Source organism: Syngnathus typhle, linkage group LG17 (assembly GCF_033458585.1).
Source record: "Syngnathus typhle isolate RoL2023-S1 ecotype Sweden linkage group LG17, RoL_Styp_1.0, whole genome shotgun sequence".
Taxonomy (NCBI): Eukaryota; Metazoa; Chordata; class Actinopteri; order Syngnathiformes; family Syngnathidae; genus Syngnathus; species Syngnathus typhle.
The window spans coordinates 10783980-10810752 of NC_083754.1; the positions used below are offsets into that span (position 1 = coordinate 10783980).

Genomic DNA, 26773 nt, shown 5'->3' on the forward strand with positions numbered 1-26773 from the left:
TATTCAAGGCTAATTTAGTTCAAAATCTAAATAATTACAACAGTTTTGTGATGGCTTTGTCTTTATCAAACATACAAACGAATACAATAAACATATACTTTCAAGTTTTAATCATTAGTTACACCATTATAGCTCAGACATTTATCTAAACACAAATAATTAGTGACGACCCCACAACTATCGAAACACATCAATGATATAAGCTGGGTGACATAATCGTCCTTGACATTGGTACATAATGTAAACATTAGCCTAAGTGCAACTCAACGTGGCCACATTGATTGTAACTTACGCTCCGTTTCCCCCCCAAATCTAGAGGCAAAACATTGTTCTCTCGCTGCTTCCGGGTTCTTCCATCTTGGCTGCGCGCGGGGCATTGTGGGTCTTGTACGTGCACGCACGCAGGCGCGCACGGAACAACCACATTTGTCTTCATAACAAGCAAGCAGGGCTGTGGACAGTATTCCTACGCGCATTCTCAGCAGCATGATGAAAATAAAATTGAACATATTTTTTTTATTGTCGGACTCGGTGGACTCGGTCAAAATCAGCACCGAGTCCGGCAAAAATGACTGAGTCCGACCGAGTCCCAGTCCCCGAGTCCGAGTCCACAGCCCTGCCGCCAAGGCTGCCCTTTGTCACCGATTCTGCTCATAACATTTATGGACAGAATTGCCAAGTGCAGCCAAGGCGTTGAGCAGAGGCGTAGCCAGGAATTTTTCCAGTAGGGGCGCCCACCCACAGGAAAAAAAATCGAACATCACCCACGCCGTTCGCTGATCGCTAAAACAACATCCGGGTCCGGGAGGCAAACGGTGAATGGATAACATCGCGCACATAGAATAGCGCAAGCACATTCGCGTAAGACCGAAAGAAAATAACAGCATGAAAATGAAGAATCGAAAAAGCTAGATTTTTTCAACCGGGGCGCAGGAAGTCCTAACCGGGGCGCCGCCCCGGCTCGCCCCGGCTTGGCTACGCCTCTGGCGTTGAGGGTGTCCGGATTGGTGACCTCAGCATTGCATCTCTGCTCTTTGCAGACAATGTTATGCTGTTGGCGCCTTTAAGCCGTGATCTCTAGCTCTCACTGGAGTGATTCGCAGCCAAGTGGGAAGCGATTGGGATGAAAGTCAGCACCTCCAAATCTGAGACCATGGTCCTCAGTCAGAAAAGGGTGGAATGCCCTCTCCGGGTTAGGGATGAGATCCTGCCCCAAGTGGAGGAGTTCAAGTATCTTGGGGTCTTGTTCACGAGCGAGGGCAAGATGGAGCATGAGATCGACAGGCGGATCGGTACAGCATCTGCTGTGATGCGGACTCTGTAGCGGTCCGTTGTGGTTAAGAGGGAGCTGAGCCGAAAGGCGAGGCACTCGATTTACCGGTCGTCCTACGCTCCTACCTCCACCTGTGGTCACAAACTATGAGTTGTGACCGAAAAAACAAGATCCTGGATACAAGCGGCTGAAATGAGTTTCCTCAGCAGGGTGTCTGGGCTCTCTCTTATAGATATAGGGTGAGAAGCTCGGTCATCCGTGAGGGACTCAAGAGTCGAGCTGCTGCTCCTCCATGTTGAGAGGAGCCAGATGAGGTGGGTCGGGTATCTCAGAATGCCTCCTGGACGCCTCCCCGGGGATGTGTTCCGGGCATGTCCCACCGGCAGGAGACCCTAGGGACGACCCAGGACGCACTGGAGAGACTATGTCTCTTGGCTTGCTTGGGAACGCCTTGGGATCCCCGGGATGAGCTCGACGAAGTGGCTGGGGAGAGGGAAGACTGGGCGTCCCCTCCTACAGCTGCTGCCCCCGCGACCCGACCCTGGATAAGCAGTAGAAGATGGCTGGATGGACTTTTTTTGCACGTGTGGAGGGCGTTGACAAAAATAATACTCTGGAGTAAAGTTCAATTAGTGAGCAGATCTGCAGTCACTCAAAATTACGTGACTCGGACTCGGCCGGCAACTTCCCTCAGCCACACCCCTTCATCAGCGTAATGTCTGTCACTTGCTTCCTCTTGTTACCTTATGTATTTAAGTCCTGCCCATTTGTTTCTCCCTGTCAGTGTCTACTGTTGTTTTCCGTGCCTGTGCGCGCCCGGTGTTCCTGTCATCTGGTTTCCCCCCGGTCTTGTCTGGAAGCTCGTGGTCAGAATTGTATCCTTGTCCAAGTGGACTTCTATCGGTCGGTCTATCTGTCTGTTTGCTGGCCGCGAGTCTTTGTCCTGTATGTCTCTTCGGTTCCCCAGCTGACTCCCTTCCAACTCCCTTTACTTTCAATAAACCCCGGTTCAAGCTGCATTTGGTGGCCTGGCTCTACTCATTCCTGACAGGACTCAAGTGCAAAAAAATGACAAATGTCTGTAAAATAAAAATATAACTAACATGTTGAATCTAGCTGTATTTGACAGAGTAAAATTAGTATTTCGTCTTAATAAAATGTATGTTGCATATGAACTACTCTCACAAGCACAATCGAGCCAAATTGTTGGTAAATGTTACGGATATGTACACGGAATGCATCGCTAATATAACCAGGGGATTGTAGCTTAGTGTCACGCAAAAATGTTTCTTCACAAAAATACTCCAAGTTGCGTTAAATCTCACATTTTGAGTAATAATAATTACATAATACACATTTCTACATAATTACACATGCAACTTATCCCAAAAGTTACACAAGTAGCATACACCGTATATAATCCATTACCCACCTATCAATTGTAACGTCGCACAGGGTGCTCTTGCGCTCCATCTATCACCTGCACTCGCATCCCACCTCGGTCATCATGCCACATCCTCCATTCTTCTACCCGAGCCGATTGGAAGCCTCGGAGGGTCAGACCCAACAGAAGACATCTCTTTGGGTTCTCATGGACGCCTTCCGTCCCGCAGGCCATGCTGCCGTCTCCACAGGCAGAAAGGAACTCGGAGCGAATGTGCACAGTAGAAAGGAACTGGGAGCGAGTGTGTTCGGTTCCAAAACCACCATTATTATATTTTTCATACAGGTGGAGATGAAAGATTGCTACAAATGTCTTTCATCTTCAGAAAAATATCCCCAAAAGGTCACTCGACTCTTGAGCAGAATAGAATAAAAGGTATAATGAGAACCAGTACCGGCTCTACGCAGGGGCAAGAGGGGGCAACGCCCCCTCAAACAGATGTCCTGCCCCCTCGAATCAAACTTTTAGAAGTGAAAAATCCGCGGATAGAAACACACGTTAATCAGCCCCCTCTCTTCTCTCATGTCGGTGCAGTGTGTGTCCTCACACATCCTGCTGTCAGGACTCCGCGCCCCTCCGTAAACATTAGGGGTGTAACGATTCATCGATACACATCGATTAATCGATATAATGCTTTACGATTTATTGGCATCGATGCTAAACGTAAACATCGATTTATATCGCAGTGTTTGACCTCGGACATTAGACGCGACTTTATTTTGAAATCCAGTTCATTGTTGCTTGCTTCCTCTTTCCGGGAGCAGTGCGCGCGGCGTTGTTGTGTTGTGAGCAGAGCAGGCACGTGAAAGGGGAGTCGACAACTAGTACGCGGCTCCTGGGCTGGTGGCTATGGCTAGTGTCCAAAAAGACAAGGAAATTTGCTTCCCTTTAGGCTTCAAGTCATTCGTTTGGAAGCACTTTGGATTCCAAAGAAAAGATGGCTCAACGGACAAGACACGTGCAGTTTGTAAATCCTGCCATGCGGTGATCAAATATTCAGGGACCACAAATCTCGCCGCACATTTAAAGAAAAAACACAACATCAAAGTCCAGTGTTAAAATAAGCACTTTGTATACTACAATACTCTTGTAATTTCCTAAATAAAGAGTTTGCAGTACCTTGTTGATTTTGCGTATGAATTGTTATAAATCAGGATATTGTTCTATATTTTTTATTTAAAAAAAAAATATATTGATCGTAGAGCACTATATCGTAATATATCGTGAATGAATCGCAGCAGGCTTTAAGATATCGGCAAATATCGTATCGTAGGTCTTTGTATCGATATATTGTATCGTGACAAAACCCGCGATTTACACCCCTAGTAAACATCCAATCACTGTGAGTATGCAAATGAGGCAAGACGCAGCCAGAGTGTCAAGTTACAGTCAGCGCGGTAGGAGTTGGAAGAAGCAGTACAAACTCCGCCAAACTTGTCGTAATGACCCGTGATATAACTAATGATTAACGACAACGCAAATAATAGTTAATATACCGTTTTCTTCCATGTATAATGCGCAAAATTTAACTAATTGATTGTCCTAAAATCGTGGGGTGCGCATTATACACGAGAACAAAAAGAAAAAAGTATATATATTTTTTTATCCGGATATGATACGGAGGCCGCCATTACAGATGCGCTTTCTTCTCTGCTGTTCACTTCAAACACGCTCCATACCAACACAATGCTCTCGTATCAGACGCTTGCTCGATCACTTGCTCGTTTGCTGTCACAATGTACCCTACACAGATCCGAAACATTTCTTCGCTATTGAGTTTGCTGGCGCATGCGCAGTGATACTGACCGGCAGAATAACATCCGGTTGTTCCCAAAGATGATCTTTTTTCTGAAATAATTTTACGTTTACGGACTTAAGTAGGAGTCAAAATTTGGGCGCGTATTATACATGGGTACAGGCTTTTTTCCAGCATCGACATGCTATTTTTAGGGTGCGTATTATACATGGGGGCGCATTATACATGGAAAAAAACTAACATTCATATTATATGTTCCCCCCCCCCCCCCGAGAGATTGCCACCTTATTTTGGTCAGGGGGTTTGCATGCCTCAGTGACCCTAAGAGCAATACCAGAAGCTTTAATCTTCAGGTGGGACACCCAAGCTGGACAGGTTTTAGTGTAGAGGCCTGACAGAGTGCAATCCACTTCTCCAGGTTGAGATCTGGACACACAGCTAACAACTGCCGTGAAGAAAACACTAAGTGTTAAAAATTTGTAAAAAAAAAAAAAAAGAACATGCCCCCTTCACATTTCTGACTGCCCCCTCTTATGTGCATTCCTAGAACCGGCCCTGATGAGAACTGCGTGTGTTCTTGAGCCAAACAACGGGGAACGACAAGAATGAAGCGAGTGGACAGTAAGAAGATTTTTATTAAATATAAATTTAAAATTACTTGCAAGCCAGACAGATGGCTTCAATGGAGTTAAATAGGACCACAAAGTTACAGGGGGAGCTGATTGGTGAGCGGCCATCAATGGAGCAAAAGCGTTTCCACTTGTCCCGGAAGTCCTGGCGTCTTAGCGGGCACGTACGGTGGGAGGGCTGTCACGTGTGTGTATTTTAGGATCGGTTTTGCTCAGCCTCAGCGCTTCAACCGTGAACCTTCTCCCAACTCGTTTGGAATATTGCAAACAATTCAGGACAAGGAAATGCCAAAACAGAAGATTCAATGTTAGTTTCAGTAGATGGCAAAAAGGACGAAGAGGAAAGACGCAACGTGCGGAATGTTAAGCTTGCGATCTTGACTTTGTGCCGTTCATTCCGAGCCGCTCCTTAAAGACACGCGCTTGTTTTAACACCTCTCAGTGTATTACAAACTCAGTATTCAGACAGGCTACAATATGGAATACAAACACAAACATGCATGTTTGCATCCGAGCCAATTTTTTGCCCTGTAGTTATTTTCTTTTTCATTTCGCGACTGAGAGACTATTTATGAAGGAGGAAATACAAGGAAGAGGTCATGAGATGCGAGTTAGCTCCCTCACTCCCACACTAGAGATCATCACAATATTTCACATCACTAGGATGTGACAGTGAGACAGAGAGAAGGGTGTGTGTGTGTGTGTGTTTGGGGTGGGTGGAGTCGTAGTGTGCGAGTCGCCTCATCACGAACAGCGGCAGCGTTCAGTCGAAAGAGATGAGCTGTGCCTCTGCATTACTAGGGACTGCCTGGGGATGGGCGTGCTGCTGCTGTGGCGGCAATGGCGACTGCTGCTGTTGCTGCTGCTGAGGGCCACTAGGAGGAGCCACCTAAAGCAGTAAACCCAGACATTGTGCTTGTTTTTTTTAAGAATTAAAATATGTGCATAAGGTCAGAGCTTAGATCTTCCAACTTTCTAAAGCAAGATTTGACTTTTGAGAACTTTCATTGTATCTATTCCCAAAAGCTAACGCTGGCTTGCAGTTAGGCTGCTACATAGTGAAAGCCAAAAAATGGTGCGGGGCTGCAACGCTAAGAAAGAACTAACCTGTTGGTACAGAGGCTGCTGGCCGGACATGTACGACTGTTGGACGGCCATGTTGGGTTCCTGCCCCGGAAGCGCTGAAATCATGTTCTGCATGCTGTAGGTCGGGTAGCCCATGTAGCCCATGCCATTGGCAGGCGCACCCTGGGACATGGGGGGCAAGCTTTGCGCCTGTGACGCCACATTCTAAGCAAAAAAAAAACAAAACGGGGGGGGGGGGGGGGGGGGGGGGGGGGGCACAATCAAGCCAAATGCTGCTTGGTGTTGGGAACGAGCAGGGACTGTTCTAAAACCTGACTAAAATGCATTTGTCTTGATTTGAGCAGACCTGGTAGCCTTGCGAGGGTGTTGCCTGGTAGTTAGAGTAAGGCACAGCCCCGGCCGGCGGAGCCTGACTAGGAGGAGCCGGCTGTCCATTGCTGGCAGCGGGCTGGTACATGTATGCATTCACCAAATTGGGATCTGGACCAAAGCGTGAGTGAATGAATGAGGAGAGAGCAATCAAGTGGAGGTGAAAAGCGAGGCCTCCTCAGGTTACCTGAGGCAGCAGCTGGCACGGCCTGGTACTGCGGCGGCGCGCCCTGGCCTGCCTGGTTCATGTAGAGGTTGTGCATAGGGGAGCCTTCCACTGAGTTAGCTGGACTGAAGGTGCCCGGGTAGCTGGGCGGAGCTCCAGGCTGGTACACCACCCCGCCTGCTACGTTGGGGGGCAAAGACTGCATCTGTCGAAGAATTACGCTGACTTTTACTTTGCTGTGGTGGAGCGTTTTAGTGTTTGAACAGAAGCCGTTTACTATTTTGTTTCACAGTTAACTTGTGACAAGCACTTGGTGTCTTATGTGGCGAAGGAATGCTTTGCGTGTGCGCGCGTGCCTGTGCGTAGGGCAGAGAGAAAGCGGGCATCTGAGCTCTCATCTGGATGGTGTGCTTCTGCTGCTCTAGACGCATCTGGCGCTCCTTCTCCTGCTCCTGCAGGCGCTGGATGGCCAGCTGCCGCTGCATCTCCAAGTACTCCTACAGGGCACAGGAAGAAGAGTGACGACTCGGCAACTTGCGCGCTTTCATGACAAACGGCCTTTTCCATTGTTCCGTGTTGTGCCATTTGAAGATGCTGTTGGTGGTAATTATTCATTAAGTACCTCAAAAGCCTATTCAGCATTTCAGCCTTTCATTCATACATTTATTCATCCCACCCTCCCAGCGGGTGCTGTGTGGTATCCCATCTGCGGTGAGCTCCTGTACCTGCTTCTTCTGCCGCATGATCTCCAGTTTTTGCGCCAGCTGCATCTGCCTCTGCCTCTCGGCCTCCTCAGCAGCGCGGCGCAGTTTCTCCATGTGCTCATCCCTCAGCGCATTGAGGGCCGCCCGGGCGTCCCGCACCTGAGCCAGCTTGTCTTGAAGCCCCTCGTAGTATACTGCCGGTGCCGTGCGAAAAATGAACGACACGCAGAGCAGGAGGGAGGGGAAAAGCCCGGCCACATGACTCACGTCGCTTCTCGTCCAGCTGGTTGAGGATGTCCAGGAGCTGTGGGTGCATGTTGTTGATGGACTGGAATAGAGACAGCACGGCGCTATCGTTGGTGATGCTGCGCCCGCGCATGTGGTTGCTCTTCATGCGGTTCAGGAAGGTGGTGACGGCATTCTGCAGGGCCTTCACGAACTGCTCGTGGTTCTCCTCCGACTCCCCGTTCTGGTACTGCTGCTGGAAAGGCAGCCATACTCGGGGAAGTAAAGCAAAGCGCCGTGCCAATTCCAACAACATGGATTCAATGGCGGTTGTCCTCAAAATCTGTCATTTTCCAGCTGCCGCACCCCAGTTCACGCCGGCCACATCTCGACCCGGTTGAAAGAAGAGAACTTGTGATCAATCTTGACAAACAAAGTATGACTGGATACCTCCACGATGCCGACGGGCTGCATGGGCGCGTGAGCTTCGATGGGGTGGCCGGCAGTCGGCGCCGGCTCAGCCAGTGGCGCGGGAGCTGGCGCCGAAGGTGTGGGACTCTTGCGGGCCTCCTCCTGCTTCTTCTCCCAGTACGTTCTGTTGAGGTAACGGGCCAGCTAAAACAAGATCACACAGAGGAAACTGATGCGTGGATTTCAAACAAAAGAAAGGAAAACTGAATTCATGAAGCCTGATTCAGCTGAACGTTCGATCCCAACCTGAATTTGCAACACGACCTTACCTCAGGGTCGACTTCTTCAGCAGTGGGAGCAGAGGAATTCTAAATTAAAGAGAGTCAGTAAAGCTATGTACAGCTTTGCGAAGACAAAAGACGACGGTGGCGCCTTACCACGGGGGCGGTGTAGAGGGTGCCGACCGGGGGCGCCGAGGAGGTGACCGGGGTGGGCTCCGCCTTGGGATACGCGGGGTGGTACGAGTTCTTCTGCTTCTGCACGGGAGGCTTCTTAAGACACAGCGAAGGAATGGCGGCCGCGCGGTGTCCTACCATTCGCTCTTTTTCCTCGGCTTCACTTTGGGAGAGGGCGATGGCCAGCTGCAACTCCTCCTCCTCCTGCAGAGCCGCCTCGTCCCTTTTGGGAGGCATCTGGGTGACGAAAGAGACCAAGAGGGAAGATTCTCTTTGGCTTCATCCGGCGGTACTGGGCGCTCGCACAATTTGTTTCTTTACCTGCGACTGCTGGGAGAGCGGGCTGGTGAGATACTCGGGAGGCAGCTCTGCAGCGTTGGCGGACACCGGTTTGATCTCGGCTTTTCTAAGCGAAGGAGAGGAAGGGTGGCTGCTTGGGTGGGAGGAGAGAAAGACTTGTGAATGAGCAAACACAAAGCTTTGTGGAGCGACAGCCGGCACGACACATAAAACGTATTGACTCGAATATAAGACGATGTTTTTTGCATTGAAATAAGACTGAAAAAGTGGTTGTCGTCTTACATTCGGGGTCTAGACATTATACACATTCACTTGTGCGCAGCGTTAATTTAAAGGTTGCTGGTATCAACTGAGTATGTCAGAGAGAGAGAGTGAGAGTCAGTTGCTGTGATCATGTGCGTCTTTGACACAAAGTGAGTATATACATTTCATTGTTACTACTGTCCACTGTTGTGATGTTTGTCCGATCGCGGTTTGCTTCGTGTGTGCGCCGTTTGATTGACAGCTCCGGTACGGCCCTTTAAGTTTGCCTCGCATCAGACGAGTAGCCATTATGCAGCGGCGCGGCGACTAACGGTCGCCAGCAAATGTATTTTGTTGTCTCGATGACTTATGTTTGGTGTGTTGCCGAGAGTATTTCATTTATGGTTATTTAGTATTGCGGAACCGTTACGCGCAGTTAGTTATGTAGTTAGTTCAATTATGTTTTCAGAATCTGCTGCGGGCCAATAAAAACTGACCGTAGTTTGGACACCCCTAAATTAGAGTGACACGGATGGTTTTATAAACGTGTTATTTATGTAATAGTTTTTTTTTTTTAAATAACTGAATGTTATGTCAGGGCCATTCTCAGCTCTTCGTTTGTGTTTATGTCACGTTAGCATACCTATCGTTTAGCCTGTTGTTGCTCGTTCATGACTGTTCTTGGTGTTGGATTTTGTCGAATAAATTGCCCCCCAAAATGCGACTTATACTCCGGACTTACTATATATGTTTCTTTTACTTTTTTGGGCATTTTATGGCTGATGCGACTTGTACTCCGGAGCGACTTGTAGTCCGAAAATTACGGTAATTTCATCACTCAATTTTAACAGTTTTGTTAAAAAAATATTCCTGCTTGGTGGGCTACCAATGTGAATATAATACATCAAAATGGCACAATCAATTCTGGAGTTTTTCCTTTTGATGAAAACTGTTAATTTTTTCCAACACCTTTCTATCTATCTATCTATCTATCTATCTATCTATCTATCTATCTATCTATCTATCTATCTATCTATCTATCTATCTATCTATCTATCTATCTATCTATCTATCTATCTATCTATCTATCTATGAAGATTTATTCTTTAACGCTATCATGACAATAGCCTAACATTAGCTTACATGTAACATCATGTTACCCACATACTTGTAAAAGTAAAAACGTACCTTTGTGGGGGGGGTTGTGATGTGCTCCTTAATGTGCTAAAGAACTTCTAAATATTCTGGATAATTTCGGGCTTTCCCAGCATGTCACAGATCCAACACATAACAGAGGTCACATATTAGATCTAATTATTTCCAAAGGGCTTAACATCTCCGAGGTTGTGGTAAATGATGTTGCTCTTTCTGATCACTACTGTGTCTTGTTTAAAATGACCAACCTAGCTAACCCAATGAAAGGGGAAGCACAGGTAATCAGAAAGCGTCGTACAAATGATGACACCTGTGCATTATTCACCCAGGGTTTTACACCATCACCAACCCTTCCCTCGGCTCTAAGTGACGACCTTGTCAACAGTTTTTGTTCCAATGTTAAGACTGTTATTGATTCTATCGCCCCACTTAAGCCCAAAGTTTTGTTAAGAAGGAAAAAGTCACCCTGGAAAAATGCCACACTGGTTAAAGCTCAGAAAAGAGTATGTAGACAAGCAGAACATAGGTGGCGAAAAACAAACTCCAGGTTTATTACATCAACAAAGAGTCTTCACAGGTACAACCAGGAACTGAAGAATGCAAGGCAATCATATTTTTCTGAGATTATCAATAGAAACAGCAATAATGCCCGCACATTTTTTTCTGTTGTGGACAGGCTGACTAACGGCACAGCGTCTGTCCCCTCCTGAACTGCTGTCTAACAAGGCATGCAATGACTTTGCAGCCTTCTTCACAGACAAAATATTACAGATAAGACAAGCAGTGTGCAGCTCCGGAACGATAACACTTGCGTCTTCCTGTCCTATTGTCAATGTAGGACATTTTAGCCTCATGGATTATACAACTAACAGAAATGGTTTCAAAATTAAAACCTACAAAATGCAGCCTTGATACTCTGCCTTTCAACTTTTTTAAAACTGTTTTTAGCTGCATTGCTCCAGATGTACTCCAGATAATAAATACTTCTCTTCAAGCAGCCCAGTTTCCCCAGGCTTTGAAAACTGCAGTAATAACACCTCTTTGAAAAAAAACAAATCTGGATGCCACAACAATTAGTAACTACAGGCCAATATTAAACCTACCATTCCTGGGGAAAATCATTGAAAAGGTTGTTTTCTAGCAAATTCATGCTTTTATGATGCAAAACAATCTTTTCAACACATTTCAGTCTGGATTTCAGCCACACCACAGCACTGAGACTGTAGTTTAAAAGTCTTAAATGACATTCATCTAAATAATGATGCAGGCAAATCCTCTGTCCTGGTATTACTGGATCTCAGTGCTGCTTTTGATACAGTTGATCATAACATACGACTCAGCAGATTGGAAAAGTGGGTGGGACTTACCGGCACTGTGCTACAATGGTTCAAATCTTATTTACAATAAAGAGACTTCTTTGTGTCAATGGGAAACTATGAGTCCGAGAGAACCAAGATCACATGTCGGGTTACCAAGGGTCCATTCTGGGACCGCTACTTCTTAACATCTATATGCTACCCCTAGCTCAGATTATGGAACATCTCAACATCTCATATACTTATGCCGATGACAACTCTATCTCAGTGTCATCACAAGACCATAGTCCCCTACTCGCACTGGGTAACTGTATTCATCAAATCAATAAGTAGATGTGCCAGAATTTCCTCCAGCTAAATGCAGAAAAGACAGAGGTTATCATTTTTGGACCTAAAAATGAAAAGATCAGCACTCACTTTCGCTCTATGTCATTGACAGCTACAAATCAAGCCAGAAATCTTGCTGTAATTATTGACTCAGACCTGAACTTCAACAGCCATCTTAAGTTTATCACTGAATCTGCCTTTTACCACCTGAAAAACATAACTAGAATTAAGGGGTTTCTGTCTCAAAAAGATATGGAAAAACTTATTCATGCATTCATTTTTAGTAGGTTAGATTATTGCAGTGCTTCTCAAATAGTGGGGCGCGCCCCCCAAGCTATTCCTGGGGGGGCGCGTGTGACCCTGGGGAACAGGCTTTTTTTTTTGGCAGTACTAGAATAAAGTGTAATTGCGAATCTTCACAGCAGGGGGCAGTGGCGCTCTCATTGTTACTTCTGTAACGTTTGCCACAGTGCAACATTTTACGACTTACAAGACAAGTTAGGATAGTCACGGTGGGGAAGGGGGGGCGCGAATAGTTTTCTTCTTGCTAGGGGGGGGCGTAACAGAAAATAATTGAGAAGCACTGGATTATTGTAACTTTACAGGCCTTAACAAAAAATCCATCAGGCAGCTGCTGAGTCAAAGGATAGATTTTAAAATCCTACTGCTGGTCTACAAAACGCTGAATGGTCTCGGACCAAAATACATACTTGATCTACTTGTTCCTTATGAAGCATCCAGACCTCTCAGGTCCTCTGGAACTGGCTTGTTGTGTGTCCCAAGAACAAGAACCAAGCAAGGAGAACCACCATTCAGTTATTATGCTCCTCACCTGTGGAACAAACTTCCCATAGATCTGAGGTCTGCTCAAACTGTCAGCTCCTTCAAATCAGGGCTAAAAATGTTACTGTTTACCACAGCGTATTCTTAAATCCTCTCGAATTTTTTATTCTTGATTTTGTATGCATTATATTCTGTATTTTTTTCCCATTTTTATGCTCTATGTTCTTTGTTTTTTAATCATTTTTATGTAAAGCACATTGAGTTGCCTTGTGTGTGAAATCCACTATATAAATAAATCTGCCTTGCCTTAATGTTCGAAGCGCCGCGACCTCCATAGCTTATCACATCTTGACAAAGAATGTACAAAACCTTCCCCGGGACATCTAATTTACGGATATGTTCCGTCAGGCAGGTGGTTACGGACTGTGTTCCAAGTTGTAAGATGACGCTGCTCTTGAGCCATGCCCATCTGAACCAGTTCCTGATCCCGTTCGACTTGTCTATTTCCCTGGCAGGATCCTCGTCTCTTTTCTCTTAAACTTTCGCCATGCTGGCTAAAACCTTTGCTAATTAGGCAAATGAGTAGGAAAATTATATGACGAAAGTAGCGCCAAAACGCTGCCGAAAATAAGGCGGCTGTTGTCGCAATACTGCTGCCCCCCCATATATAAAAACCATTTTCTCAACGGATCTACACGATTCACAAAAATGATACTCCCGACAAAAAAACCCCACAGAAATTTGCGGATCCGTGGAAGATTCTCATCCGTTTTTTGCCAATAATTCAGTAAAGCAATCAAAACTGTGAACCACGTCTTCCCTCCTGTGTTATGACCAACACCTGGGGTCGAAAAGAACATAACCATCCGAGCCAACCCCTATACCAGGGGTGTCCAAACCTTTTGCAAGGAGGGCCAGATTTGATCAAGTGAAGGGGCCCGGGGGCCAATAGTTTTTTCGGACATTTTTTAACTACAAAAATGTCATGCAAATACACACTGTTATAAAACAAATTTCATTGTCACAATTGTCTTTATTTTTCAAATAACAAAATAACCAAATATGAGTCACTCAGGCAGATGCGAACAACTCTAAAAACACAAATTCTGCCTTTCATTCATATCTGAAGAGTCAGATAACATTGAACAAACTGTATGAAATACCTTAAATTTACATGAGTTTAAAATTACTTTTGCCTCATGAACATTTTAAACAGGAGTTATAAGTACCGTAATTTTCGGACTATAAGTCGCGTTTTTTTTCATAGTTTGGGTGGGGGGTCGACTTATACTCAGGAGCGACATATACATATATGTTTTTTTTCACCTTTTTGGGCATTTTATGGCTGGTGCGACTTATACGCCGGTGCGACTTATAGTCCGAAAATTACGGTAATGCAAAGTTGTCTGTTATTATTAAAACTTAAAACTAGTGAATTTTGCTCATCATTTACATTATCTTTCAGAAAATAATAGTTTGTGTCAGGTTTAGAGGTCCATAACATCAACAGTCTTAACATGGCCACTTCGTAGCTTGCTTTAGTAATATTTATTTTTGACTCACAGTCCCGTGTGAAGAATCGCTGTTGTGATGCCAGTTCAGCTTGGAGCTGCTTCACTTTATCAGCGCGGTCACTCCCTGTTAGCTGGTCGTTTGTGTTCGCGTGTTTAGTCTGATAGTGTCTCTTTAAGTTGAAATCCTTAAACAAGGCAACCGGCTCTTTACAAATTAGACAAACACAATTGCCTTGATTTTCAGTGATGTACAGTAATCCCTCGCTACATCACGGTTTGTTAATCGCGGTTTTACTACATTGTGGATTTTTTTCCCAAATTTAAAAAAAGAATTAAAAGTCAAAATAAAACTTCTAAATTGAGGAATTATGGCACAAAACTTTCCCACACGCCAGCAGAAGGCAAGGAGTACCCACACAATTGCAGTGCGTACACTAGTGCCTTTTTTAAAAGTGGGCAAACTACGGCCCGCGGGCCACATCCGGCCCACGGGACCGTTTAATCCGGCCCGCCAACCCTGAATAAATTGTATTAACCCGTTTGGGTCATTTTGCCTGCAATGACTGCGTTTCCCCAGTAGATGGGGAACCACTCGCCTGCGCATATACTACCGGAAGCCGTGTCAGAAAGCTCGGTGCACACTCACAAGTGCGTGCACATACTCAGTAGTACGGACATGGCGCACTCGCGCTCTATTTGTATCAGTCCCGAATTTAGAGCGTGGGCTGTGACGACAGCATTCTTGTAATTCGCGCGCTGAGCTTTCAGATGCAGTTTTACGCTAAAGCCACCAACAAACCTTCCCCTGGAATCCTTCTATTAAAATGAGTCGCCCAAGGAAAAGCAAAGTGGAGACAGCGCCGAGTGTTTAATTTGGCTCGACGTACGCGACGTGACGTTCAGCCACATCAACATCAACCAGTCACAGATCGAGGTAAACGGACCAACACCTCGGATCTCTCCTAAGAATTGCCACAACAAATTTTACTCCAGACTATGACGCAAAGGGAGACCAACAACACTGTTCCCACTGAAAATCACCGTGTTGCCGTTTTGATTACTTTATTTGGATGTATGCTTTCGCCGATTCTTCAAGATGATATATTTGGTCAGAATGTTTGCCGTTTGACGTGATCTCATAAGATAAACATCTTTCATTAATCTGACCTGCAGGCACTGAAGTGATGGAGACTGTTATTCATAACAACAGTCTCGTATTTTATGAAAATCACTGATAGCAGTTTTTTAGTGTTTTTTTTTTTTTTTAATGCTGTTAATAAATGTATTTGTTTTCAAAAAACTCGTTTGGAATATCCATGCTTTACTACCTACTAAAGGCCAAAATCTTTTATGCAATGGCCTTTACAGGTCGCTTTTATTACTTCACACAAACACTACGTCCATCTGCTCCTGGTTCGGCCCTCCGGTCCAAATTTAGAACCCAGTTCGGCCCGCGAGTCAAAAGGTTTGCCCACCCCTGCTTTAGGACAATGTAGTATTGCTCCAAATGTTCGTTTAATTTCCTTTAGAGGTCCGTTTGCACGTGTTAGCACGATCGCGAATTAGCATCTTTCCGCTAACTCGTTAGCCTGCCCAGTACTTCTTTGCTGCGGGCTAACAAAAACTGGACCGCGGGCCGTAGTTTGGACAACCCTGCCCTCTACAGACCTTGCGCTCCACAACAATAGCGGTAGCAGTTTGCATTATTTTATTGCAATGTTTTTCCTTATTCCGATTTGTTTCAAGACTACAGTTAGACTTCACTTTCATGGTTAATGCGGTTATTGCAATTTTGTCGTTTTATCACAGTAGATTGGTTTATTTACATTTCAAAAACCAGAAGCCATTCATTTACAAATGTGATAGCTCTTCACTTTACATGTTCAGATATTAAGATGTGATAGACAGTTTTTGCATGATTTGAATGAGGCAAAAAAACATGCTTTTTCTCTCGAATATATTGTTATAATCATATTTTTCAGATGTACTGTATTTTCCGCCCTAAAAGGCGCACCTAAAAACCTAAATTTTTATCAAAAGTCAACAGTGCGCCTTATAGCCCGGTGCGCCTTATATATGGATCAAGTGATGAATTTGTTGATCCATACTGGTTGTACACAGTGCTCTGCCAAAATGTTTTAGTACCTTTTAGTACGACTAGTAAATTACAAGGTCGCATCGCTTCCCAGCATTACGGTAACTGTAGTCAGGGGGCGTCACCGAATAGCTGTTGTACCCGTGAGGCTATTTCATTTCAAAATAGGCTGCTCCGTTAATGTTTCGAGTAAATCTACGGATCGATATGGAAGGGAAACATAGGTAAGTACCGTTTTTTTCCGTGTATAGTGCGCCCCCATGTATAGTACGCACCCCTAAAAATGGCATGCTGATGCTGGAAAAAAGCTTGTACCCATGTATAATACGCACCCAATTTTTAAAATCTTTTTTTTTTTTTTTTTTTAAGTCCCAATGATCGTCACACACGCAGGGAGGCAATGGGTCCCATTTTTATAGTCTTTGGTATGGTCTTAACTAGGCTGGATGTAATTTTTTTTGTTGGCGTTGATTTCTCCGACTGCCCGTAAACGCACCACCGCGCTCCGTGCGCGCACGGGACAGCAAACGAGCAGGTGATCGAGCAAGCGTCTGATACGAGAGCATTGCGGTCGCATGGAGCGTGTTTGAAGTGAACAGCAGAGACGAAAGGAACAAGGCAAAGTGTTGTGAAATAAAATATTACCTGTAATACGGATTTAGGTAGAGAACTGAACTCTCACTCTTTATATAGCTGACGTGTCTTGCGCATCCGTTCTGCGCATCTGTAATGGCGGCCTCCGTATGATATCCGGTTTGCGTGTGTGCGCGTGTGCGTGTGTGCGAGAGCGAGAGAGAGCGCGCGAGAGAGAACGCTCAACCGTAGCACGCCGCCGACTGCCCAACTGCACCGCGCTGGTAGCATTATTGTGACAGAGCCGTCGCTGAAATTTAGAAGATATTTTTAAAGTCCTGATGTACTTTCTAAAATTTAAGTGGACCTCAGTGCGCGCTGCGCAGGGAGCTTAATTTGGTGCGGTCGCGCAACCGCAGCGCGCCGGGCGCTCACTGTCGCATTGCTTAAAGAGCGCCTTTGTGTTTTAGGATGAACAGCAGAGACCAAAGGAACAAGGCAAAGTGTTGTGAAATAAAATTTTGCCTGTAATACGCATTTTGTTATTTGCTGATTGAAACTGCTAATTAAACTGTGAATTGAAACTAATAGGAAGAAAACAACTCTCGCTCTTAATATAGCTGACGTGTCTTGCGCATCCGTTCTGTGCATTTGTAATGGCGGCCTCCGTATGACGTCCGGTCCGCGATGGAGATTAAAAACAAACAATATTTGACAATAACACACCCTCAAGGATTGCACCATCGCATCAAACGATGTGTCGTCAATTATGTATTTTACTGACTAAGCGTGTTGGCCAGGATGGCTGAATGCGATGCGCGATTGACAACAAACAAGAAGAAAGGTGAGTTTTATTTCGGGGGAGATTTGTCATGTCTCGTCCCCAGTTTTGCTATGTGTCTAGGTTGCCATAGTTTCTGTTCGCGTCGCCCCTCTCTTCCTGTGTCACCTCAATCGATGTAACGTGTTTTGTATTTAAGTCCTGTCTGCCCCTCGCTCACCGTTGGATCATTGCATGTGTTACTGTCATTCTGTTCCTGTCTTTGGTAATGTCACCCTGTCTTTTTGTTCCACGACTTTGTCGGTCAGTCCTGTTGTTTTTTTTGTACCATGACTTTCTTTAAAAAAAATAAATAAAAAAAAATAAAAAAATAAAAAAATTAAACTTTTTTTTCTTTGTACCCATGTATAATACGCACCCCAGATTTTAGGACAATAAATTAGGTAAATTTTGCGCACTATACACGGAAAAAAACGGTAGTACCAATGCGTTAGATCGAACTTTAGTCAGTTCTGATCATTTTATAGGAGCTCGTTTTAGAGACGCGATTGTTTGTTTACACTTTGCTGAGGCTCATGGGAGATTGCGAGCTGAGGGTCATGGGTTTTTGCGGATGGCTAATGCTATAACGATAGCTGCTATACGCGCGAGGCTATTTCATGTCAAAATAGGCTGCTCTGTTAATGTTTCGAGTAAATCTACGGATCGATATGGAAGGGAAACATAGGTAAGTAATACCAATGCGTTAGATCGAACTTTAGTCAGTTCTGATCATTTTATAGGAGCTCGTTTGAGAGACGCGATTCTTTACACTTTGCTGAGGCTCATGGGAGATTGCGAGCTGAGGGTCATGGGTTTTTGCGGATGGCTAATGCTATAACGATAGCTGCTATACGCGCGAGGCTATTTCATGTCAAAATAGGCTGCTCTGTTAATGTTTCGAGTGATTCTACGGATCGATATGGAAGGGAAACATAGGTAAGTAGTACCAATGCGTTAGATCGAACTTTGGTCAGTTCTGATCATTTTATAGGAGCTCGTTTGAGAGACGCGATTGTTTGTTTACACTTTGCTGAGGCTCATGGGAGATTGCGATCTGAGGGTCATGGGTTTTTGCGGATGGCTAATGCTATAACGATAGCTGCTGTACGCGCGAGGCTATTTCATGTCAAAATAGGCTGCTCTGTTAATGTTTCGAGTAAATCTACGGATCGATATGGAAGGGAAACATAGATAAGTAGTACCAATGCGTTAGATCAAACTTTAGTCAGTTCTGATCATTTTATAAGAGCTCATTTGAGAGACGCGATTGTTTGTTTACACTTTGCTGAGGCTCATGGGAGATTGCGAGCTGAGGGTCATGGGTTTTTGCGGATGGCTAAAGCTATAACGATAGCTGCTATACGCGCGAGGCTATTTCATGTCAAAATAGGCTGCTCTGTTAATGTTTCGTGTAATTCTACGGATCGATATGGAAGGGAAACATAGGTAAGTAGTACCAATGCGTTAGATCGAACTTTAGTCAGTTCTGATCATTTTATAGGAGCTCGTTTTAGAGACGCGATTGTTTGTTTACACTTTGCTGAGGCTCATGGGAGATTGCGAGCTGAGGGTCATGCGTTTTTGCGGATGGCTAATGCTATAACGATAGCTGCTGTACGCGCGAGGCTATTTCATGTCAAAATAGGCTGCTCTGTTAATGTTTCGAGTAATTCTACGGATCGATATGGAAGGGAAACATAGGTAAGTAGTACCAATGCGTTAGATCGAACTTTAGTCAGTTCTGATCATTTTATAGGAGCTCGTTTTAGAGACGCGATTGTTTGTTTACACTTTGCTGAGGCTCATGGGAGATTGCGAGCTGAGGGTCATGGGTTTTTGCGGATGGCTAATGCTATAACGATAGCTGCTATACGCGCGAGGCTATTTCATGTCAAAATAGGCTGCTCTGTTAATGTTTCGAGTAATTCTACGGATCGATATGGAAGGGAAACATAGGTAAGTAGTACCAATGCGTTAGATCGAACTTTGGTCAGTTCTGATCATTTTATAGGAGCTCGTTTGAGAGACGCGATTGTTTGTTTACACTTTGCTGAGGCTCATGGGAGATTGCGATCTGTGGGTCATGGGTTTTTGCGGATGGCTAATGCTATAACGATAGCTGCTGTACGCGCGAGGCTATTTCATGTCAAAATAGGCTGCTCTGTTAATGTTTCGAGTAAATCTACAGATCGATATGGAAGGGAAACATAGGTAAGTAGTACCAATGCGTTAGATCAAACTTTAGTCAGTTCTGATCATTTTATAAGAGCTCGTTTGAGAGACGCGATTGTTTGTTTACACTTTGCTGAGGCTCATGGGAGATTGCGAGCTGAGGGTCATGGGTTTTTGCGGATGGCTAATGCTATAACGATAGCTGCTATACGCGCGAGGATATTTCATGTCAAAATAGGCTGCTCTGTTCATGTTTCGAGTAAATCTACGGATCGATATGGAAGGGAAACATAGGTAAGTAGTACCAATGCGTTAGATTGAACTTTAGTCAGTTCCAATCATTTTATAGGAGATTGTTTGAGAAACGCGATTGTTTACAGAGGGCTCGTTGGTTATTGGCTAGTGGGTGCATACCGCAACCCTAGTCAACCTCAGTTTGTTGCAGTAAAGCTTCTATTTTATGCGCCTTATAGGCCGGTGCGCCTTATATATGGAAAAAGTTTTAAAATGGGCTGTTCATTGAAGGTGCGCCTTATACCCCGGTGCGCCTAATAGGGCGGAAAATACGGTAATCATTTTCTGTATAAAAATTAAATTAGGTGTTCAAAGTCTTTTTTCAAACTTGAGTCTTGAAAAAGAGGGGGTTGTCTTATAATCAGGGTCGTCTTATATTCGGGCCAATACGGTAGTAAGTTTTTTTTTTTTTTATTTTAAACTAGGAGCACAGTGCTTCCTTCCCTGAAATTTTAGGAGTACAAGATTTACAGGCTCACATTTTTAATCAACTTGTGTCAATACTGACATTTGCACTCCTGTTTAAAAGGGCCCAAAGTGTGGAGCCGCAACAAGATACTTTCAAGAGACAACAAATCGGCTTATTTACTGGTTGCACTTGAAAATATTAAATATTCAAATTTGGCAATCGCTGAGCACGCCTTCTCATGCCGCACAAGGCCGTATTGTGACGCCGTGGCCATCGCGTCTTTTGCAAACTCGAAACCTCAAGTGTGCGGATTAGCCAAAGTCCACGTAGGCCAGGTACTCACTTGTTAAGCTGTTCAAAGCAGGGCTCACACACACGGACCTCCTTCTCGATCCCAAACTTGGGGATGGTGGAATACTTGGAGGAACACTTGCCGCAGAAGATCTGGCCACAGGCTCGGCAATGGTGCTTGGAAAAAGACGAGAGAGAGCGCAAAATCTGGGTCAGGCTGCGAGCGCAGGTCATCAACGCCTCTGATTACAAGCAGCGGCTGAAAGAGCAGTGGCAAGGTCCATGTGGCGCCATGGCCCATTTACAGGCACGCCCCGCCTACCTTCCTTGTCATCACTCCAAACTGGACTCTGCACCGGTGGCATTCCTCAGCGTCCACCCAGTCCGGGGCCTGAACCGACAAAAAGGCGCATGCTATGTCTGATAGGGGCACGAGAAAAAACTGAGCTTCCTCTTGCAATAGCCGTAACAAATACAGCGGCCCCTCGAACCAATAGCCGAATCTGGTCCCCGAGCGCAATGGCGAAGTGGTTCACATTTTTTTCCGTGCCACCCAAGTGTATGCGCCCCGCGGTCTCCCGAGGCCAAACAAATGAACCAAAAGCGAAGGTAAATGCCTCACACTTTGCTACACAGCTTTTTGCTAAGCATACAACCACACAAACACACTCCCCTCCCAAATGGAGGTAATCTTACTTTTTCTGCGGAGAACATGGCGTCACTCTCCTTAAACTCAGGGAACACGTGACCTGTGGATGAGAAGCTTTGTGACGTCATCCGCTCGCTACCATGCCAAACAAAAGCGGGTCGACTGAGCTCCAAGACAGCCACCTACCTTCCACTTTCATGATCTGATAGGTGTCTTGCACCACTTTGTATTTGGGCTCGTTGCGGAAAGCGTGGGCCCAGGCTTGGATCAAGTAGAGGATTTTGCTACGGACGTTTGGTTCCGTCTGTTTCTGGTGCAAGGAAAATGACATTTTCAAAACGCACAGGCGCGTGCACGCACACACACGGACACAGTATCTTGGCCAAAGTGTTGGGTCTGCTCAGTCGCTGGCATGAAACACAATTACCATGGTAAATAGCATTGGCAAATCAATTTGCAGCATTTGGGTCACGACACCAATGCCACGTTGATTTCAATTTGTGCGTCACGCGCGCAAAGGCCGCCTGGCTCGGCCTTCCTGGCGCTTTCACATTGCTCTACATTAGCTGCTGCAGCGTTCATGATGGTGGTGTTACTTCAAACCACTGTGCTGTCGCGAAACGGATGGAGGTGCCGTTCCATCGAACGCGCTGCCGAGCGTCGTGACAACCCATCAAATGTTGGCAAGCTGGGAGGAGTTTGGACAAAATGCACTGGCGCTCGCCTGCATCTGGATCAAATGCACACATCACCTTGCTGAGATCCTTCAGCTCCTCCATGGTTTGTTTACTCGCCACTTCATCATGAACAGTCTGCCCACAGTTCTTAACCACTGACTCCAGGACCTGAAGAGGGAGGAAGCATCGTTTGTTATGCCATTGGCAACAACACGGCGCATAAAGATGACATTCTTTCAAGTGTGCTTTTTCCCCTCAAACGGAAACATCTTACCTCAAGTGCATAGAGGGCCACATGTGGATTTTTGTCAGTCAGCTTCTTCTTGATAGCGCCAATAGCATACTTGGCCCTGATGGCAAGGACATCGACCAATTCAATCAGAAAAAAAAACGTGGGAGAAGACAATCATCTCAAGACGGAGTGACCGACTGAGTGTCTCCCTGTCGAATGAGATCGCAGATTTGTAGGATGGATTCCCAGTCGGTCTCCAGCAGCAGCTGACTGGTGGCCTTATCTGGAAATAATCACAGAAGGGTGTGACGCGGCGAACCGACAAATTGTAATTATCATTGACGAGCACGTTGAGCATCTCCGGGAGCGAGCTGCTCCATCGCAGGCTCCTCTTAGCATTGTCAAATGGCAATGGCGATAGGATTGCGAGCTTTATTCAACGCCGCCTGATGGTAATGTTAATATGTGTTTCTATTCAAACTAAGATTAAACATTAAATTCCCAATGATCGTCACACACACATCTGCGTGTGGTGAAATTTGTCTTCTGCATTTAACCCATCCCCGTGTGATTTTATTCCATCCCCTGGGGGAGAGGGGAGCAGTGAGCAGCAGCGGTGCCGCGCTCGGGAATCATTTGGTGATCTAACCCCCCAATTCCAACCCTTAATGCTGAGTGCCAAGCAGGGAGGCAATGGGTCCCATTTTTATAGTCTTTGATATGACCCGGCCGGAGTTTGAACCCACAACCTTCCAGTCTCAGGGCGGACACTCTACCACTAGGCCACTGAGCTGGTGACCAGAATTCAAAGGCCATCTTGATTTTATTTTACAGTCGTTACCTAAGGAGACGGGGATTTTGACCATTTTAAAGGTCACGAGGCCAAGTAACATAAAGAAGAGCAATGGCTTAATTTTGCATAAGATGACGAAGCATCTCAAGTTGTCAAAAAACATCTTGGTGTCATATTTTGGGTAGCACACAAATCTGGGCTTTAACAGGCCTGTGTTGACTTAAAGCCAGTTTGACGCTTGACTCCTTCGGTGGGAAAACTACTGACATTGTTCTGTTTGTGGCTGGACATAAGTCCACACTGACATTTGCTTTAAACCGTCTTGCCACTGAGACAGACTATTTTGATCATGATGGTGGCACTTAGCTTTAGGTAGAGTTTGGTTTAGGGTGAGTGTGTGTGTGTGTGTGTGTGTGTGTGTGTGTGCGTGCGTGTGTGTGTGTGTGTGTGTGGGGGGGGGGGGGGGGGGGGGTTCTTTATTGCGAGACAATCTGATCCAGAAGAAAAGCTTGACGTGGTCAAAAGAGGAATTCGAACTTTACCAATCATTTTGAATCACAGCTTGGTCGTCATGTTGACGTTGCTTTATTTCCATAAGGAGGCGAATGACGCGTGTGTTAACGTTACTTGCTCAAACTGACTAGTGTTCTTGTCGCACGTACGACTCACTTTAATAAAATGGACGCCATTATTCTCTTCAAACGTCGGTTGACACAATCTTGGATTGTAACGCCTCTTATGAACATGAGCGAGCTAATCAGGGCCTTCGGCGGCCGGTTTTGTTAGCAGTCAGGCTAAAACTAGCTTGGCATTAGCGCCACGGCGTAAGTGAGTAACGACATACTGTTGAAAATCAGCGGACTTTGACCACACAAAGTCGACTGCTAACATGAGTGATTATGAGCGCGACTTACCGAGCAGCCTCTCGAATGTACCTCCGCCTTTGCCCATAGTTGACCGAAAGTCTTCAAGTCGCTGTCGATGCGTGCGCGTGTTTGTATATTTTCCCCACTCACTATGCTTCTCACCGTTTTAGCACGGTGGCTAACAGCTAGCGTCAAGTAGCCACCGAACACTGAAACACAACGCACAGCTGTCCACTGGCTCCCACTTCCGCTGCACAAAATTCAACATGCCGAAGGGGTTAGCGCCCTCTAGCGTAAATACACAACACAACAACATTGACTCGAGTCAATGACGTACAAAAAAATGAATATAAATTACAGGTATCTAACTTTAAAAATGGTAACTAACGTTTATGTTTTGCATCGTAACTTTATCCTAGCTGCAAATGGACAACTGTGAATGTCTCCATGCCACGCAGCTGTGAATAAAAAAAAGAAAGAAAAAAGAATATCACTATGCACCTTCAAACCACACAAGAATTGAGGCCATTTTTTTGTATTTTAGTTCAGTTCTTTTTTATGGACTTACATAGATTAGTAGATTTCTAACTTTTTACGCAAAGTTCCTTCTAAAAACAATTCATTTACAGTGTATTTTAATCTAATTTAACTGTATAGAAGTGCAGCGCCCATGTTCAAACTGCATAGTGACAGAATAATATAAAAATATATACTTTAAATGGGCTGAGAAATCGAAGGTCCAAAGCTAAAAAGAAAAAAAGAAACGTATTACAACTTCATCTGTTATTTCTCAGCATTTCTTTTTCTGCGGGGATGAATCCAACAATGAAAATTCAAAATCCCATTCAGTGGCACTACCAGATCTGTGTAGCTCCGGTCGACGCGCTGCCCCGATTAGCGATTTATTGGCACCTCCTTACTGTCTATTGTCACTTGAACTATGACTCACTTGCCTTACTGTATTCAACAGTGAGCCCCAATCAGCTTTGTTTCAGGCTGACGTCGGTCCTGTGCGAGTCACTACCTGGCACCCGCCCGCATCACTGGGGCTCATTGTTTATCTGGTGCATCATCAACTCGAATTGTGTTTTTCCAGCTGCTGTTATCGGCATGCAAAAGAGCATAGTATATGGGTTTATTTTAAGCAGAATATAAGATTGCATTGCATTCTGTTCCCTCTGTACAGGCTGGAGGATGGCAAGGATGACACAACAAGCATTATTCGATGGTTCTCGTGGGCCATGGCAAAAGCCACTGTGGTGCGTGCTCGAAACAAGCAAGAAAAAATTATGTTTGCGAGGATGGCTTCATTTCACAGACGAAAACACACTGTTGTTGATAGATTGTAAGCCAAGCCTACCCTACCGCAAAAATAATGTCTAGAGTCTAAACTCTAGACTAATTCATTAGTCATTATTATTCATTATAATTATATTAGTAGGCGAGTGCCGTACGCTTCTGTGTTTACATTGTGATTTTTGTTTTGAAGCATGTATCCCAAGCCTTTTGAATGTTAGTGTAGTCAGTGTTTGGCAAAAATGGCACAAGAAAAATGTTTTATACGAGTAAAGGCCAAATGTTTTATTGTAATTTACAATGGCATACATACATGGAGGAAAAGGTTATTTGATCATACATGGAGTTCAATTTTCTCTAAGCCTGCTGGGAAATATTAAATATCAAGAGGGGGGTGAAACAGGCTCATCGTCACGGATCTCGGAGCCGGCCGGCCGGCGGTGTTAGACGTAGCCTTTGACCTGCGAGGCGGGTGCCCGACGGGGGCTGCTTTCTCCGCTACTGAAGGCGGGTGAGCCGGGCGCGCCGGGCGGACTGGAGCCGGCGTACAGCAGAGAGCCACCGACCAGGAGCAATGCTGCCGCCCCCCAGCCCACATAGAGCCCCGGGCCCAGTTCACGCTTGTGCGGGGCGGCTACATGCGGGTCGTAAAAATCCCGGATGATGGAGTGGGCGGTCCAGCAGACGGGCACCAGGAAGAGAAAGCCGGCCACGGCAAAGAGTACCCCCGAGATACGGGCGATGCGTGCCTTGAGGCTGCTGAGCCCCACGCACTTGGTGCACTTGACCCCGAGCACCCCGAGAGCCAGGGCCACGGCGCACAGCATGACCGAGAGCACCGTCAGGCCGCGGGCGGCCTGCATGTCGCTGGGCAGCGCCAGCATGCTGTCGTAGACCTTGCACTGGATCTGACCCGTGCTCTGCACGATGCAAGTCATCCACAGGCCTTCCCAGATGATCTGAGCGGTCACCAAGTTGTTGCCGATGAAGGCGGTGACCCGCCACAGCGGCACCAGGATCACCACCGCCCCGGCCACCCAGCCCAGGATGGACATGATGAGGCCGACCAGCTGCATGCCCGTTGTGGCCATCTCGCTCGAACGCACCTGCCGCGCTGGAAAGAAGACTCTGCTTGTCGAGTGTACGTCTTCAAATGGGTTCCCCTGCTTAGTCCTTTGCTTTCAGGTGATGAGGTCACTGTGCAGGTGATCTAAAAAGCAGCCCAGAAACAATTGGTTCATGACGTTGAAGCACGCTACGGCGAGGTCTCCCGTTTGAGTTTTGGTCATTTTTTACTTCCGGGGGGGGATCCGCTGAGGACAAGCACAGCCGAAAATGGACGGATTCACGGCATACAGTTATCGTAAGTATTTGGAGCGCCCAGTCCTGTTTTGTTGATTCCAGGGAGTAGCACAGAGAAAGGCAGTCTTTGACAGGCAGCCTGTGG

The 26773-nt window shown here is 45.7% G+C and overlaps 2 protein-coding genes across 6 annotated transcripts in view; both read right to left on the reverse strand.

The window, feature by feature from the left end:
- Positions 1-5090: 5090 nt before the first annotated feature.
- Positions 5091-24285, reverse strand: hgs (hepatocyte growth factor-regulated tyrosine kinase substrate). Of its 5 annotated transcripts, none has more exons than XM_061302492.1 (20): positions 24079-24285; positions 22570-22654; positions 22414-22489; positions 22215-22307; positions 21649-21766; positions 21510-21562; positions 21136-21204; positions 20866-20990; positions 8840-8948; positions 8657-8755; positions 8501-8599; positions 8393-8431; positions 8103-8267; positions 7695-7908; positions 7449-7621; positions 7080-7220; positions 6745-6928; positions 6535-6668; positions 6210-6392; positions 5091-5991 (listed from the first exon to the last, which is right to left on the reverse strand). In XM_061302492.1, the coding sequence occupies exons 1-20, from the start codon at positions 24113-24115 to the stop codon at positions 5866-5868; spliced, it is 2322 nt and encodes a 773-aa protein (XP_061158476.1). In that variant the 5' UTR covers positions 24116-24285; the 3' UTR covers positions 5091-5865. The 5 variants fall into 5 exon arrangements, with proteins under 5 accessions (XP_061158476.1, XP_061158475.1, XP_061158473.1 ...); XM_061302491.1 differs by having other exon boundaries at positions 8840-8951; XM_061302489.1 differs by having other exon boundaries at positions 21649-21772.
- Positions 24286-25596: 1311 nt separating this feature from the next.
- cldnk (claudin k) overlaps positions 25597-26773 on the reverse strand; it is a 1744-nt gene continuing 567 nt past the window's right edge. The window contains exon 2 of the mRNA XM_061304224.1: positions 25597-26536. Within this exon, the coding sequence (XP_061160208.1) occupies positions 25770-26417 (648 nt within the window). The 5' untranslated portion in view covers positions 26418-26536 and the 3' untranslated portion in view covers positions 25597-25769. The remainder of the gene's footprint in view (positions 26537-26773) is intronic.

Bases quoted from the DNA above. Each gene is read 5' to 3' on its own strand.
- hgs (XM_061302488.1), bottom strand. From the start codon at position 24,115: ATGGGCAAAGGCGGAGGTACATTCGAGAGGCTGCTCG. The intron at 20,991-21,135 runs GTAGGCGGGGCG...TCTTTTTCCAAG, and splicing joins TTGGAGTGATGACAAGGAAG to CACCATTGCCGAGCCTGTGG. The intron at 8,756-8,839 runs GTAAAGAAACAA...TTCGTCACCCAG, and splicing joins CGCTCTCCCAGCAGTCGCAG to ATGCCTCCCAAAAGGGACGA.